Source organism: Rhea pennata, chromosome 2, assembly GCF_028389875.1.
Source record: "Rhea pennata isolate bPtePen1 chromosome 2, bPtePen1.pri, whole genome shotgun sequence".
In the NCBI taxonomy this organism is placed as follows: Eukaryota; Metazoa; Chordata; class Aves; order Rheiformes; family Rheidae; genus Rhea; species Rhea pennata.
Window position 1 is genome coordinate 62,674,118 of NC_084664.1, and position 15,106 is coordinate 62,689,223.

Here is a 15,106-nt window from a genome sequence, read left to right on the forward strand (position 1 = left end):
ACAGCTTTTAACTATAATCCTGTATTTTTCAGCTTTTAACTGCACAGTGATTTAGAGGTATTTTTATTTTTTTTGACTTAAAGATGAGGAATGAAAACTTTAAGGAGTGAAAATAAAAATATAGGTGTATTTGGTCTGATTGAATCCTTTACTAGAATAACGATGAATTTTATCTTGATGAAATTTGGCTCTAACTAGATATGACACAGGATATTCACGTAAGTGGTACCCTCCAGAGTTCATCTGAAGCTGCTAACAATTCATTTTGTCAAAGATCCTGGAAAGATTATAGCTGCCATTAAGATGGATTTTTATTTTGGGTTTGGGGGGGAGGGAACAACAGAGACTTACATTAAAGATACCATAATTGGATAGTGCTGGTTTGATAATGCTATATGAATTTCCGGTTAGTGTTACCTTATTAGTTGGCACAACTCTCAGGTAAATAGACAACAAAAATAAGTCAGGAACAATTTGAAAACCAATTGGACAGCAACTCCTGCATTGACAGCACCCTATTTTTTTTTCATTTTCTTAAAACAAAAATGGAAACCCTTTTTTTTGCTCAGTTTTGCAGCGCATTATATTCCAGAGACCCTGTTCAATTCTGGAGTTCAGTTCGAAACAAGCATGAGAATGCAGAGCCCACTCAGGATTTTTCTCAGCCTTCCAAATAGGATATATTTTTGATTTAAAGCCCTATAGTTTCAGTCTGTAAGGTGTATGTTTTTGCCTGTTCTGATATTTTAGCTAGTTTTTCTCTGCAAAATATCAGCCATGTGCAATCAATAATTATATCTTTAGCACTGATAAAATACCAAGTTTCAATAGCAGCCTTCCTTACTCAAGAAGATTAGATACATGAACAAATACTACCTTAGATTCTATGTTAGATTTCTTCTGTGATGCAGGTAACAAAATATAACATAGTTGAATCTATGAATTCTGCAGTTCAAAAGGCAGAAAAGCAACTACTGCTTGTAATTATTCATTAGCTTTTAGTGCATCCAGGCTCTAGAAATCATTCAACAGCAGATTTTATTTGGTTAGACAGCTTGGTAGGTGAGCTCTTTCAGCTGCTCATTAAGGATTTAGCCTTTTCATTCATCTTATATAATGAGGTTTCAGCAAGAAAAAGGGTCACTTAGGTGTTGGGTGGATGATCTCTGTAGCTCACGACCACAATAAGATGATGGATGAGACCAGTGTTTCAGAAACTGATTCAGCTTAGGGCTATTAAAAATTTCCCTCAGTGTTCTCCCAAAAGGCTACAGCTGGTGTGGACAGGAAGATATAAAATGGAAGAGAAACTAACACTTTATTCTGTGAACCTGAGGAAAAAAAAACGGGAAAGAGATATATCTATTCTTAGTTAATAATAATGTCATATTTTATATGGCATTATTTATATGACATAAAGCAGCATGTTGTTAGGTGTCTGTTCACTTCCCAGCACCAGTCCAGGTTCTATCTTGAGTGCGGATGCCTAAGACTTAATGTAATGATTTTTGTATTAGAAACATAATACTTTGGAGCAATAGTAAATCCAAAGCATAAAGAAACTAAATTTCATAATATTGTGAGCCAATTTAGTCTCATATTCATGTATCAAAAGTAGTTATTTTTATAATTATTCTGATTTGATCAATACTAAGTCAAAAGCTAAAGCTTTTTTGTTCTCCTATGAAAATGGTAAAAAAACCCCGATCTTAAAACTGTGAATTTGTTCCAAATGGGAATACACCTTATAATGCTTCTGGCTTTTCTTTGTTTATAAATTAGCCCAAGAGACCCCAAATTAGCCCAAAAAAGAACAAAACAGAATTTTCTAGTTGTGAAATAATATTTATGTGACATAAATATTCAGATGATTGTTTATTGTAAATTATTTTAAAGAATAGTACAGGAAAGGAACTAAATTCTGTCAAATGTAAATCTGTGATGTCTTTGGTGGTTTACAGGCAAAGTCTTCAGTTTGACTCATAAGCTCAAATTTGTGTTCTCACCCAATCAAACCTATGGAGCAATGTAAATGCCATCTCTCATTGAAGGAAGAGGAAGAAAAATATATCTTAAAAACATACTATCTTCATATTTTTATAATTTATAAACAAGGGAGAGGCAATTTGGAGCTTAATCCTGGTGCTGGAAACAGATAATGCAACTTGCATGTCCAGAGTCTGTTCAGTTGCCCATCATCCTCATGGAGGGATACTTGTAAAGGCAATAGGACAATCTTGCGTGCGCTGCTTCGAAGTAGGCTATGTTCCAGTGCACAGTTTGCAAGGTGATACCTTGGCTGGAGCATCGTTTCCTGTTAATAGTGCTGCAAAAGCAAGATAGCTGCAATTCTTTTGCTTTTGGTTCTTACTCCTGCCCCCAAATTTGTCTTGCTTTGCTTCTCTTTCTCCTCCTCCTCCTTTTTTTCCTCCACCTTTCTTTTTTTCTTGTTCCACTTTGTTTTTCATAATTTCTGCTCCAGCTTTGCTTGCTTTACCTGATTTGTTTCAGGACCGGTTTTGTGTTCATGGAAATCCAGAAACAGACAAACTGTCCTGTGAATTTCAAAGGCTATGTGCTCTAGAACTTAAAGCCTTGATGTAATATTTATTAACTAAGCTTTTTTTCTTTCTTTCTTTCTTTTTTTTTTTTCTTCATTTCCATTTCTTAGGGATTACACTTTACAGCCAGCCCTATGGGGGAGCCTTCCTGGATGAGGACAAAATGTGAGCAAACTCTTAAAATATACAAAAGAGCTGCAGTGAGCACAGTGCAAACTTCATTTAATAAGCATATATGTTGCATGCAGTAGATGTAATAACTTGAGATGCACAGTTGAATTACAATCAATGAAGTATTTTCTTCAGTCCGCTGTTTATATGTCTAATATACTGTTTATATCAGATACGTTTATTTTATTTTGTAGAGAAAAATACTGAACTACGCTTACGTAGACTACTGTCTACACTTTAAAAGTATTTGTGAGCAGGGCATTCTCAAGTGGATTAACTGTTAGAAATGAATGGCATGTTTCTAAACATTAACTTGCTGTAAAGGGGGAAATAGTGGCAAAACCTTCACTTTAATATTCACTTTAATATTCATAGCTTGAAACACAGACTGTGTCCTGTAACTTGTGTATAGTCTTGTAAATTAAGACATTATCTTATTTCAGTTCTCAAGTGAGATGTTGAGAGTGTACAAACATAGTGTTTGCATACAGGATTGAGGTCCAAACATTTATTGTCTTCCTTAGGCAATACCTATATTGCATGAACAGATAATTATTATGTATTTGTTCAGGAAAATAATGGTTTTTCTGATGAAGAGTAGGACTTTTTTTTTTTTTTTTTTCATTGTGTTTCCATTATACCATTTTGCTTTAGAATGGAGAATGTTCGTCAGTGTGGGGTAGCGCTGTGTATCATGTTGGGTTTCTCTATCCTTACCGCATCCATTGGAAGTGCAGTAGTGAAAGACAGAGTATCCGGTGCAAAACGCTTGCAGCACATCACAGGCCTTGGATACAAAACCTACTGGCTTGCGAACTTCTTCTGTGATATGGTATGTACCATGTGGGGCAGCATGTGTCTGGATGTGACCTCTTGACTGGTTGGATACAACTTAGCAAAAGGAGATGTGGTCACAAAACATGTGAATTAAATTTGAAGCATGTAGAGGGATAGCTTTTGGCTGTCACATGTTAACAATAACTGGGCACTATTCCCATGTTTGTACTGTGAGACAAAATTCTGTAAGATGGAAAGATGGAGATTGTTTCCTGTGTTTTTCAAAGCTGAATTTTAAAATGGTAAAGGGTATGCTAGCTTTAGGCACCTACATTGTTTTACAAATAAAGGGAAGCTGACTAAGCACCATAGAGATTTTTCTGTGTAGCAATTCATAGAAGGTGTTTCACTGTTTTGACTTGCCATTGGTGAGGCCTCTAAGATTATGGAAGAAGCCTGAAGATACTTGACGGTTGCTTTACGGACTGTCCGTTTGAGGATGATATGAGACAAACTCATAACTGGTGCCTCCTAGTTCATAGAATTGATATGGTTGGAAGGGACCTCTGGAGATTATCTAGTCCAACTCCCCTGCTCTAGCAGGGTCACCTGGAGCATGTTAGACAGGGTTGCAGCCAGGCAGGCCTTGAAGATCTCCAGAGAAGGAGACTCCACAACCTCTCGGGGCAACCTGGTCCAGTGCCCCATCACTCTCACAGGGAAGAAATTCCCCCTCACGGTCAGGCGGAACTTCCTGTGCTTCAATTTCTGCCCATTGCCTCTTGTCCTGTCACATGGGACAACTGAAAAGAGTTTGTTCTGGCGAGAAAGACAGTGGAGCATAGTATTTATGAATTCATATGCACAGAATCCCCTGAATCAGAAATAGGCAAAGTCTCTGTTGTGAAAAAATATTTTTCTCAAAGTAATTTTTTTATCATTTTTGGCATTACAAAATAGTATTGTCTGTATGCACTTCACAAACTAGTAAAAAGACTTGAAAATCTTCTCTTCCTTTGAAAATATGAGGAAAAATGTTTTTTCCCTAAACTCTTTTAACCAAACACAAAGACACTATTGCCAGTTAAAACTAACTGCCAAGTCACATTTAAGCCATCGTAGTTAAATGATTACTGAAGTAGGATTTTTTTTTCTTTTTCTTGCTTTCTTCAAGCCCAAGAAATTGTTCTCTGTTCAGGCCAATAAGAAAAGTTGGCGAAATAGTCAACTTTCTCAACTGGCTAATTGCAGTTGCAGATTTTTCATCAGCTATATAAATGGATCAGAGGGTTCCCATTACACATGGATTCCATGAACTTTCTTCTGATATCTTTTGCAAAGGTGATTCTTTAAAAACTGAACTACAAAAATTTTCTATAATATATATATAACGTATATGTGTATGTCACTTCCTGAAAGACTTTTGTATAATTCACTTGTGATGAGGCTTGCTATATCTGTGTGAGCGTTTGCAGGAAATTGGAGTTAGGCCGTCTACTTCTAGGAAAGGTATAAAGTTCTCATTCATAGAGAACTCAGGTTCTGCGTGCTGATAGTTTACTTAATAACTGTTTTTAGTTGTAGGAACTCTTTAAAAAGATGGCATTTTGGTTTGGGAGATTGTTGTCAGAGGCAGTAGTGAACACGTGGTTATTGCAAAGTAACACATAGATTCCTGGCCACAGGAGAGGGGCACAAATCTTCTGCATCTTGTTTGCATGCTAAACTGGGCTCTAGCCTAGGCAATATAGAAGCCTAGGTGAACTTTCTTGCCAGGAACAGAGATTTTCACAACATCCTGTTCTTCCTCAAACTTTTCTAAATCTGAAATATTAGAGCTTCACCTATCCATGCTTGAAATCAGGACTTCTACACTTGAGGAAGCTTGGAGTAAGAGAACATTTATCTAGAAGCTATTTGCTTAGGCAGTCAATCTTTGTATTCCACTTGCTGCTGTTTCAGCAGGCCTCAGTAAAAACTTAGTCCTCCATCATTCAGCTTCTCCTTGTGCAGCAAAGTCAACTCCTTGTTATTTTCTGTCAATCTCTTCCTTTGAAAATGTTCTCACAAATTCAACATTGTGCTGCATGATCAATCATGATCTGAGAAAGAACAGACACTGCTTTAAATGCTAATTGTGCTGAAGATCACTTAGGGACATTGAACAGATGAATATAGAAACTGTTAAATATCCACACATCAAGTGTTACAGGTTGTGTCTAGTAGTATTTGTAATGTAATCTTTACTAGACTGCAAATGTATTAGATGAAACTGCTGTCTTGAGAATCTGGCTGTTCTTGGTGTATTTATGCATGTGAATAGCATTCATTACTATGTTACTCAAATAAAAACTATAAATTTCATAAGAAAGTTGCTTTCTATAGGTTAATCTTGTGTCACTGTGGGGCAAAATTAAACTTTTATGTTGGCATTTCTATTTTGTGCATCCCAAGCTTTTATAACATACTGTTCTTTCAGGTGAGATTTTTAACAGAATTTAATGTGAGAACTTATATATTTATTTTTAGAGAAAAGTCCCAGGTCTGTTGAAATGTATCACGACTTAGATGCTTTGTGTCTCCTCCACTGTCTGTTTTTTGAAAAGCTCCAGAATGACTGAAATCAGAATCTGTGAAATGCTGTGGTATGATATTTATATATGGTACTGAATAAGGTAGATCATGAATGAGATCAAAATATTACATTTGTCCTCTTAAATCTTAAAAAAAAAAAAAAAGAAAGAAAAAAAAGAAAAAGAAAGAAAAGAAAAGAAAAAAAGACTTTTCATATTGACAAAGAAGTAATGCTCTCTGTTTTAAGTCTGAGGATGTTTGCATTGTGCTTCAGTATGAAAGTCTGATTTTAGCAGTTAGAATACTGTTTTTTTTATACTCTGAATATTAAACAGACCTTGATTAATAGTCATTTGTTACTTTTTACATTAGGAGAAAGTTAGATGTTGCATCTCGCACAGAAAGTCACAGCCCCATAGAGCTCGGTTTTAATACACGAAGCAGGTAGACAGTGAGAAAGGAGCCAAGAGCAGGACTTTCATATCATGCAGCTGTTAGATGAAAGCAGAACCCAGTTCTCCTGAGTGCTTGGATGTGAATCCCCTATACCAATCGCATCCCCCACTACTAATTAGTTTGCTAATATTATACTGGGAGACTATTACTCAAATGTTAACCCTGTTGCCTGGTGGCTATGTCTCTTCTAAATACTTTGTTCCTATTAGAAGTTGTCATTTGCTTCATCTGTATGCATTGTCTGTCATTAAAGTCTCTTTTGAAATTGTATCCTTAATATTCTCCTATAGCTGAAGCACAAATCGTTGAAAAGTACTGCTCCTGGGTCCTAGCCTATGTATTCATAGTATAGTTTGGGGCTTTAGAGTGACAGTCCCATATGGACCCATTATCTGGAAGAGTTAGCTTGTTAAACGGATGTGTTAGAAAGGTCAGTAGAAATGGAACTGAGGAAAATATTCTATATTTGGATTTATTTTGTCAGTCAGTTACATGTGTACATCTGTGTGTAATGGGGGCAGTTTCACAGCCACTATGAACTATGAAACGTCAGTGCTCTTCTGCATAATTCTTCTTAATTCATAGGGTAATTATACTGCAAATATGAAAATGTTAAAGTGTAAACCCCGTCTATACTAACTGAGTAAGACCAATAAGTGATGCTCACTGACTAAGTGCCCCATTTCCTTGTGTTTCTAGCTGTTTTACATGGTTCCAGTCACCCTGTGTGTTGGTGTTATTACTGCCTTCCAGCTATCAGCCTTCACTTTCCGAGAGAACTTGGCAGCCACTGTTCTCCTGCTGATACTCTTTGGGTATGTGATTGGAAATGTTACTATGGCATTATAGCTTGTAAGAAACAAACAAAAATCTTTAGGCTTTGTTTGCACCTGCTGCTGGATGCATGATTTTCTGTCTTTGGAAATGATTATGATTCAGCAAAAGATAGTGAAAAAACAAGTTGAAACATGAGGTTGAAAGTTCCACAGGGAAAGGGGAAGGAGACTTATAAGCAAAGTGCTGGAAATGTCTCAAGGAAATACTCAGGATGTATAACAATCATTTACTGTTAGAAATTGAGTGTAAGTTATCTTCCAAAAGGGTAGTAAAATAATAGCAAAGTCAGGCCAGGATTTAGCTGGTTAGCTGTGGAGAATAGCATCAAAAACTGAAGATATGACTTTTATTACATTCTACACATTTTCTTTAATTCTGTAATTTGACAAAGCTCCAGGAACTTACCTTTCCAATATGAAGGCCAGCCAACCTGGAGCTCTGGACTGGTTGAAGAATTGTCTTCAATTGATACTGTGAGATAGGAAAAGTCCTCCCATCTCATCTCTCGCTTTGGTTTTATGTGAAAAAAAGGTATAAAAAATTAAAATAATTTGTTAAAAGAGGACTAGTTTCTCTAAATGAGTGTGCCTTGTGCTCAGTCAAACTAATGATCTTACTGTGCGCAGTCCAAGAGGGTGTGAGAAATGCTGAAAATGAATAATTAATGGATAAGCATTTGGAAGAAGAATTCTCTTCCTTATCTCAAGCAACTAATGTTTGCTGTCTTCATAGGTGAGATTGCATATCCTCAGAGTAAGATGCTTAGATGATGAAATACAACTGTGCTCATTAGGGAATCATGGGGAAAGAGCCTAGAAAGGGACCATCTCTAAGGTCAGGGCATGTCCCATCCAAGAAATAATTTCAGACAAATACTTTTAAAAATTTACCTATTCTCTTCTTGAAACTACTTTGAAGATTTCATGCATTCAGCAGCTCTTTTTTTGGAAACTGAATAGCTGGATATATTCTATAATTTTTCTATAAACCATGTGACAGAAGGATGTGTGTTTGAAGGATTAATCAACAAGTTCCTAGTGTATTACTTTAAAGTAGATTTACTAATGCTTTAGAAACATTATGGTCTCATAACTAAATTGCATTTATTTTCCTTTTAGTAGTAGCAGAAGTGTTTTATAATGCTACATTTTAAGCACTTTTGTCCAATATGCTCTATCACTGTTGCTCACAAAATAACAAATTATAGCTAAATTTGAAGCTGATTTGCAGTCAGGAAGAAAGAGTTAGGATAGGAATGTAGGCTTGACTGGCAGATACAACTTTAGTCCTACGTATTTGAAAATTATTACTCACTTTTTAGCAGCTGTAAATGAACAAGTTAACTTTTCCTTTCATATATGTTGCAGTAACAGCACTTTAAATCATCTCTCTCTCTCTCTCTCCTAAGCTCTATTTTCAAAAGTAACGTATTTTATTTACACTATAGTAATTCAGAGCAAAATTTAGAACTGTGATTTCAGTATGTGCATGAAGGGAAGAAAATATTGTGTGATTAAGGCTGTCAACAGGATCCTAAAAAATATCTCCAACAGCATTACAATCTTCCTTTGAGATCCTAACCAAGTCACTCAATCTTTATGTTGCTATAAACTGAAGATAGCATCACTGTTGCTTCACAGCTGGAAAAGTTTGTTTCCTAAAGTAACATGTTTTGGTGTTCTCAGGTGAAAATATTAAAGTACAAAATACTGAGCTTAAAAGGGACTTCTATGGCTCACAGTCTAAACTACTGTTTAATATACTGAAGAACTGAAGTCACAGATTTTTGGCTAGTTACTCTGGCATTGGGCTTATTATCAAAATAATTATGCATACATATGTTAGTATTAAAAATATACATATATATTTATGGTCATGCCTCAGTGTGCACTTATACCTGTGCTCCTTGCAGTCTTTATGCTGTTGGTTTTCACGTAGATATGTCTGGCACTGTGTTGAATGGAAAATGAATTTCTTTTACATGACATTCATACTCATCTAATTGTCTGGGGTGTTTTTAAGCCAGATGGACTGTCTCGCTGTTCTTAATACAAAATATGACTTTTCCATTCTGGATTGGCATCAGCTGGTATGCCTGAGCTCAGGATTACTTCCCTACTCCTTTAAACATTTGCACAGAAGACGGTGTAGCTAGGAACCTGCTGTCATATTACCATTGTGCTATGTGGTAACTATGGACTCATTTTATGGCTAATACTCTATTGTAATCTGGTAACCTGCTGTAATACTTAATAATGCTGAGGTGATTTTTTTCTGACATATTTGAGTTCTCAGATATCACTGACTGCAGTATCAGTTCAAGGATTTATGGTTGCAATAAATGATTGCTCAGCATCTATGGTCTGGATTTCAAATACAATGATTTTAACTTTTTAACTGTGTCTCTGTGTAAGAGGATTGTTGACAGTTGCATGATTTTTGCAATCGTTTAAGAATTAGAGTTGTGAGCTCTCTGAACAGTGAAAGTAAACATAGGCAGTTCATAAAAATGGATCGTGTCTGCCATAGGGCAGCTCATAAGGATATATCTACAGCATAAGAAGGTAAGTTGGTTAAGAAAATATATTGCAAATTTATTCTCCCTTCTCAACTGGTGGAAAGGCTTGCATATCTTAATAACAGAGTAACTGGTTTTGCTAACTGTCAGGGTGCATGGGAGGTGTTGATCTTTTTTGTTTTCGGCTGCCAACCCCCCCCCCCATAACTTTTTTTTTTTTTTTTTTTTTTTTTTATGTTTCAGATATGCAACTTTGCCATGGATGTATCTTGTATCCAGATTCTTCTCAAGTTCAGATGTGGCTTTTATTTCTTACATCTCCTTAAACTTTGTATTCGGCCTTTGCACCACGCTAGTGACGCTCTTACCTCGTTTGCTAGCTATAATTTCTAAAGTGCAGGTCAGTAAAAAAAATTTTTTTGCTTTACATTAGTCGTGAGAGGTATATATGTGCACACAGACCTGCATGTGTGTGTGCATATGTACATATAGATAGGTAGATGTGCACATACACACAAACAAGACTTTTTCCAACTGAAGAACTCATGTATTTTAAACATTCTTGACTTTTCCGTCCCTATGTATACTGTATTGTTTGTTACCGTGTTTAAGTATAGAATTCTAAGATGTTCATATCAAAACAAAACAAACAAAAGACTCTGAACTCTAATGACGGAAGAGAACTCTAATAATGGAGAAAAGCAGCTTTAATTGAAACCTTGACACTTTTCCAGACCATTAAGTTGTAATTTGCACATAATAGGAGATGTTCTGGTCCATTGAATAGATTATATGCATTGTGAAATGTGTTTGAATAATATTGACATAAGAGATAAGCTGCTTATTCCTAGGATCTGTGATGCCCTGTATGAATAGTAATATGCATTCTCACTCCATGTACATAATTACCATTATTCATAATGGTAGTTAAGTAAGCTGATGGAAAAGAGATCCAGACTGTATGTTTGCATTTCTGTGCATATTCCAGGTCAACAACTTGATGTTTGAAGCCAAATCTGGGCTGTATGTCACTCAACTTTGGAGGCAGATTTCATGCTGAGTTGAGTTTAAGATTGAGATTTTGAGTGGATAGCATTTAAATATTAAAATTTTAACAGCAGAGGAATAAACACTTGGCCTTGCTTGTTCAGTTTTCCTCTCTGTTGCAAATCATTTTATATGGTAGAGTACAACATAATTCCTGTCAGATACCAATTTGCTGGTTAGCAGAGGAATAGAGTAGTTTCTCCTGCTTCATATCAGCGTTGCTAGTGTGTTAGTAATGTTCCTGGTCTTGTGACAGGAATAGATACAAGGCTGAATATGGGTGTTGTGGTTGCATCTAGCCTATTCCAGGTCCTGGATATAAAACCACTTATGTGTCTTATTTTCCCTCTAGCACCATCTTTTCTGTGCTAACTATGCTGGAAATGCATATTTACCATTTTATATATTACATGTAACTGCTGTTTAATAGCTGAGATAAACTAGATGTCTGTTATGTGAATGTTAACTAAACTCAGGATCCTATGGCTCTAGGCCCTCTAAAAATAGTTTTAAAAATTGCTGTAAAAATATAGTAAGAGATGATCCTTGTCCCAAAATATTTCTCAATGTTCTCTGCTGAAATCAGTGCAGTCAAACAGAATTCACCTTAAGTAATATTCAAATGATGTAACTAGCTTTGTAAGTGTGCTTAATATACTGTTTGAAAAAACTAATTTTTCCCTCTCTTTTTTCTTGCTGAATTTTAATATAGCGTTTTCAGAACATCTATGATATCCTCAAGTGGGCATTTATTATATTCCCGCAATTCTGCTTAGGGCAAGGTTTGATAGAACTTTCCTATAATCAGATCAAGTTTGACCTGACCAGCAGCTTTGGAATAGATTCTTATGTGAGCCCTTTTGAGATGAACTTCCTTGGATGGATTTTTGTGGAACTGGCCCTACAAGGAACAGTTCTTCTTCTTTTACGGATTTTTCTTCATTGGGATCTCCTTCAGAAAACAAGGTGTGTGGTATATTATTGTTTGTGTTCTATGATAATAAACACTTAATTTCTCCAAGACAGAAAATAATGGAATCCTTTGATCCTCTAATGAGGTTATGTGTTACCACTTTTTATTTTTGTACTCTTCTTATTCCTATATTCATAGAAAGAATACTTCAAAAGACAGAGATTAGGAGGAAGAATGGAAATTTATTCAATTAACTTTTAAACTGCAATTTTCTGAAATTATTTGTCTCTAGATTCAGTGGTCTCATCTATTGGAATTATTTTTTAGATTTTATATTTTAGATTTTCTTTCTTTAATTTAAATTTCTGATTCCGAAAAATGGGCTGTCCAGGAAAGCTTTCCTTTTCACCACTTTTTTTTTTTTTTTTTTTTTTTTTTTTTTTTTCCCAGTATAGTCTGACTGGTAACCTCTATGCCTCACCTAGTCTGACAGGAAAAAAAAAAAATCTACTGTGTTGCTCTTTGGCATCATTTTTCCAGAGGGACCTCAGGGATTTTTCTTGTCACATTTCTGTAGCTGCATCTGTAATGTGACTAAAAACAGATGCCTCCAAACATCTGATACTTGTGCTTCCAGTCATGTGCAAGTAGTGTATGTATATACTTGGTCATATGAAACAGCTTGAATATTCCTTGATATGACAGGCATGCATTAGGATCAGGTAGAAGAAGAAGAGCTGGAAAGTACAGTACTCTAGAAACCATCAGAGAAGTTATGCCATCTACTCTTTTTTTATGAGATTGCAGGCAGGTCTGTAATACAATGAGCCCGTTGCAGAGTCTGGTAGGTATATTGCATGGATAAATTTGTAAAACACAGACTAGCATGGGACTGTTCACCCTGTCTGATGTTGCTTTAAACCAGAGGGAAGGAACACAGGTTCACATTTTGTTCAAGCTATGTGCTTTTCTGAACTGAATGTAGCTTTTCTAGGATTTACACCTTTCATTTAGGCAGGATGACATTGCCTAAACCTAAGTGTCTGGTACCACTTGAGATGTGCTGAGGTACCCTGACCTCAAGCTATCAGTTCAGAAGGGCTGAGGTCTCCTATATGTCCTGTGTCACTTCTAGCCCTCTGAGGATGCTTCAGATGCTGTAGGTACTCATAAATGACACTGATCGCCTCGTTTAGGCAACTGTATTAAATCCTGTGTGCCTTCTGCTGCGAGCCTCTTTTCCACAGGAAATTGTTGCAGTTTTTATAGAGATACTGCTTTGTGCTTGCAGCTTTTCTAGCAGGAAGTTGCGTGGCATCATGACTTTAGTTATACTTTCATATTGAAAATGAGCCAGAGTGTTTTTCTGTGTTGATACCTGTTTTACTTACGTTTTTTTCCTTTACACACACTTATATTGCAAAAGGAGGTAGTGATTGTTTCTTAAGAAGACCTTATTATGGGCTTATATCAGTTAATTTAGATATTTTAAGCTATTTCATCCGAATGTTTCTATGTTCCCATGCTTCCATTTTGAAAGAACTTCCTCATTTCATTATTTTCTTTCTGAATTAAATACTGCTTTGATGTGGAGTTTAAAATCGGTCGAATGTCACCATTCCTATTTGTTATGAGGAGTGATGTGGTCTAGAGAGAGGGAAATATAAACATGGTGTGTAAATTAGTGGAAACTGTAGAAAAAATGTGCATGGTTATTTTTTTTTCCTTGGATTCTGTTGAGATTTGATCACTGAGCTTTAAGGGATCACAATCAGGGAAATAAAACATAGTTATCCAGAGTACAGCAATATCCAATTTGCCATGTGGCACGTGTTGTAATTTATTTTAGGGGTCGATGTTCAAGTAGCAGCATGATCAACACTTCAGAAGATACTGATGTAGAAATGGAGCGGCAGCGACTCTTTGGTGGAAGAACTGGTAATGATATCCTTCTTCTGTACAACCTCAGGAAGTGTTACGGAGGTTTCAGTAGGAAGAACGCGGCTGTGGAAAGCATAAGCCTGGGAATACCAAGGGGAGAGGTATTTTTTCTTTCAAAAAAATGTTTGATTTTGAACAATTGTTCAAATGTGTTCAGAATGTCTGCAATCAAAGCTCTGTAGATAGCAGCAGAACACTTTCAACTGTCATTTCTGAAAATCAATAGCTGAAAAAGAGTAGAAACTGTGATGATGTTTTAAAAGCAACTATTCAGTGACTGATACGTTTATTTTTTGTTTTATGACTGTTCTGGTGTATGAGTCTTAATTTTTTCTTCTTGTTTATTTTTACCAACTTAGTATTTTATGAGCTAACGTTAAAAAAAAAGGGGGGGGGGGTTAGCATGGCAGTTCAATGCCCAAAAGACAAAACTAAGAATATCTAGCTCAATTGCAAACTGTGGACTGAATCCTGAATTTATGCCCAAGGCAAACTTGTATTTGCCCTACTGAAATCATTTCAATATATTTTAATATATCATATACTAATATACTCTCTTAATAAGCCTAAATCTGGCACTGAATATGGTAATCCCTAAAATGTCAGAACAGGATTTATTTGCTTTTTTTTTCTTTTTCTTCCAGCTTCATAAGTGTATGGGGTTTTTCTGATAGTGCATTTGAGGAATAGAGATTTTCATTTCAAATAGATTGATAGGAAAAGGAAATACATTTCCTGGCTGCTGATAGCAAACTGGAAGAAAAACTAAACATTGAGGGTTTACATCCACCTAGAGGTTAGTTGTTGGGTAACCGGAGTATAACCTAGCAGATGTTACTGCTGATTAAAATCTATTTATCAGTAAGAAAGTTCTTAAAACAAGTATTAAGACTGAAAATAGTACTTCCTAACTTTTATAATACTTATCTTTTTAAAATATAAGTCCTGTCCTAAATTAAGCATGTGTTTCGTGTTGATCACAACTAGGGTCCTGAAGTAGCCATTCAGAGTCAGTGTCTTTCCTGACTATGTTGTAGTGTTTGTTTAGTTGTACAAAGTGAAGCAGCTTCTGTAGGCTGGGGTGGTCAGAGTTCTCAAAAGGAATATGAGGTCCTCGGGTTCAAGTCTCAAAGATACTAATAGTAATGATAATTCATGCATTTAGTTACTGGACGAGATTTTAAGTGGAGGGATAGAACCCTAAACAAGTCTCTTTTAGAAATGTAGGAAATAACAACATTTTTTTTTTTAAAAAAATCTTTTAGAAAATTATTTTCTGTGGGAAAGAGAAGAAAGTGTACAATTTGCTAA

General features: G+C 35.8%; 1 protein-coding gene across 1 annotated transcript in view; it reads left to right on the forward strand.

The window, feature by feature from the left end:
• ABCA13 (ATP binding cassette subfamily A member 13) overlaps positions 1-15,106 on the forward strand; it is a 200,976-nt gene that overhangs the window by 145,818 nt on the left and 40,052 nt on the right. Inside the window, exons 42-47 of the mRNA XM_062567937.1 lie at positions 2,672-2,726; positions 3,387-3,564; positions 7,239-7,354; positions 10,138-10,294; positions 11,654-11,907; positions 13,704-13,896. Coding sequence (XP_062423921.1) covers positions 2,672-2,726; positions 3,387-3,564; positions 7,239-7,354; positions 10,138-10,294; positions 11,654-11,907; positions 13,704-13,896 — 953 coding nt within the window. The remainder of the gene's footprint in view (positions 1-2,671; positions 2,727-3,386; positions 3,565-7,238; positions 7,355-10,137; positions 10,295-11,653; positions 11,908-13,703; positions 13,897-15,106) is intronic.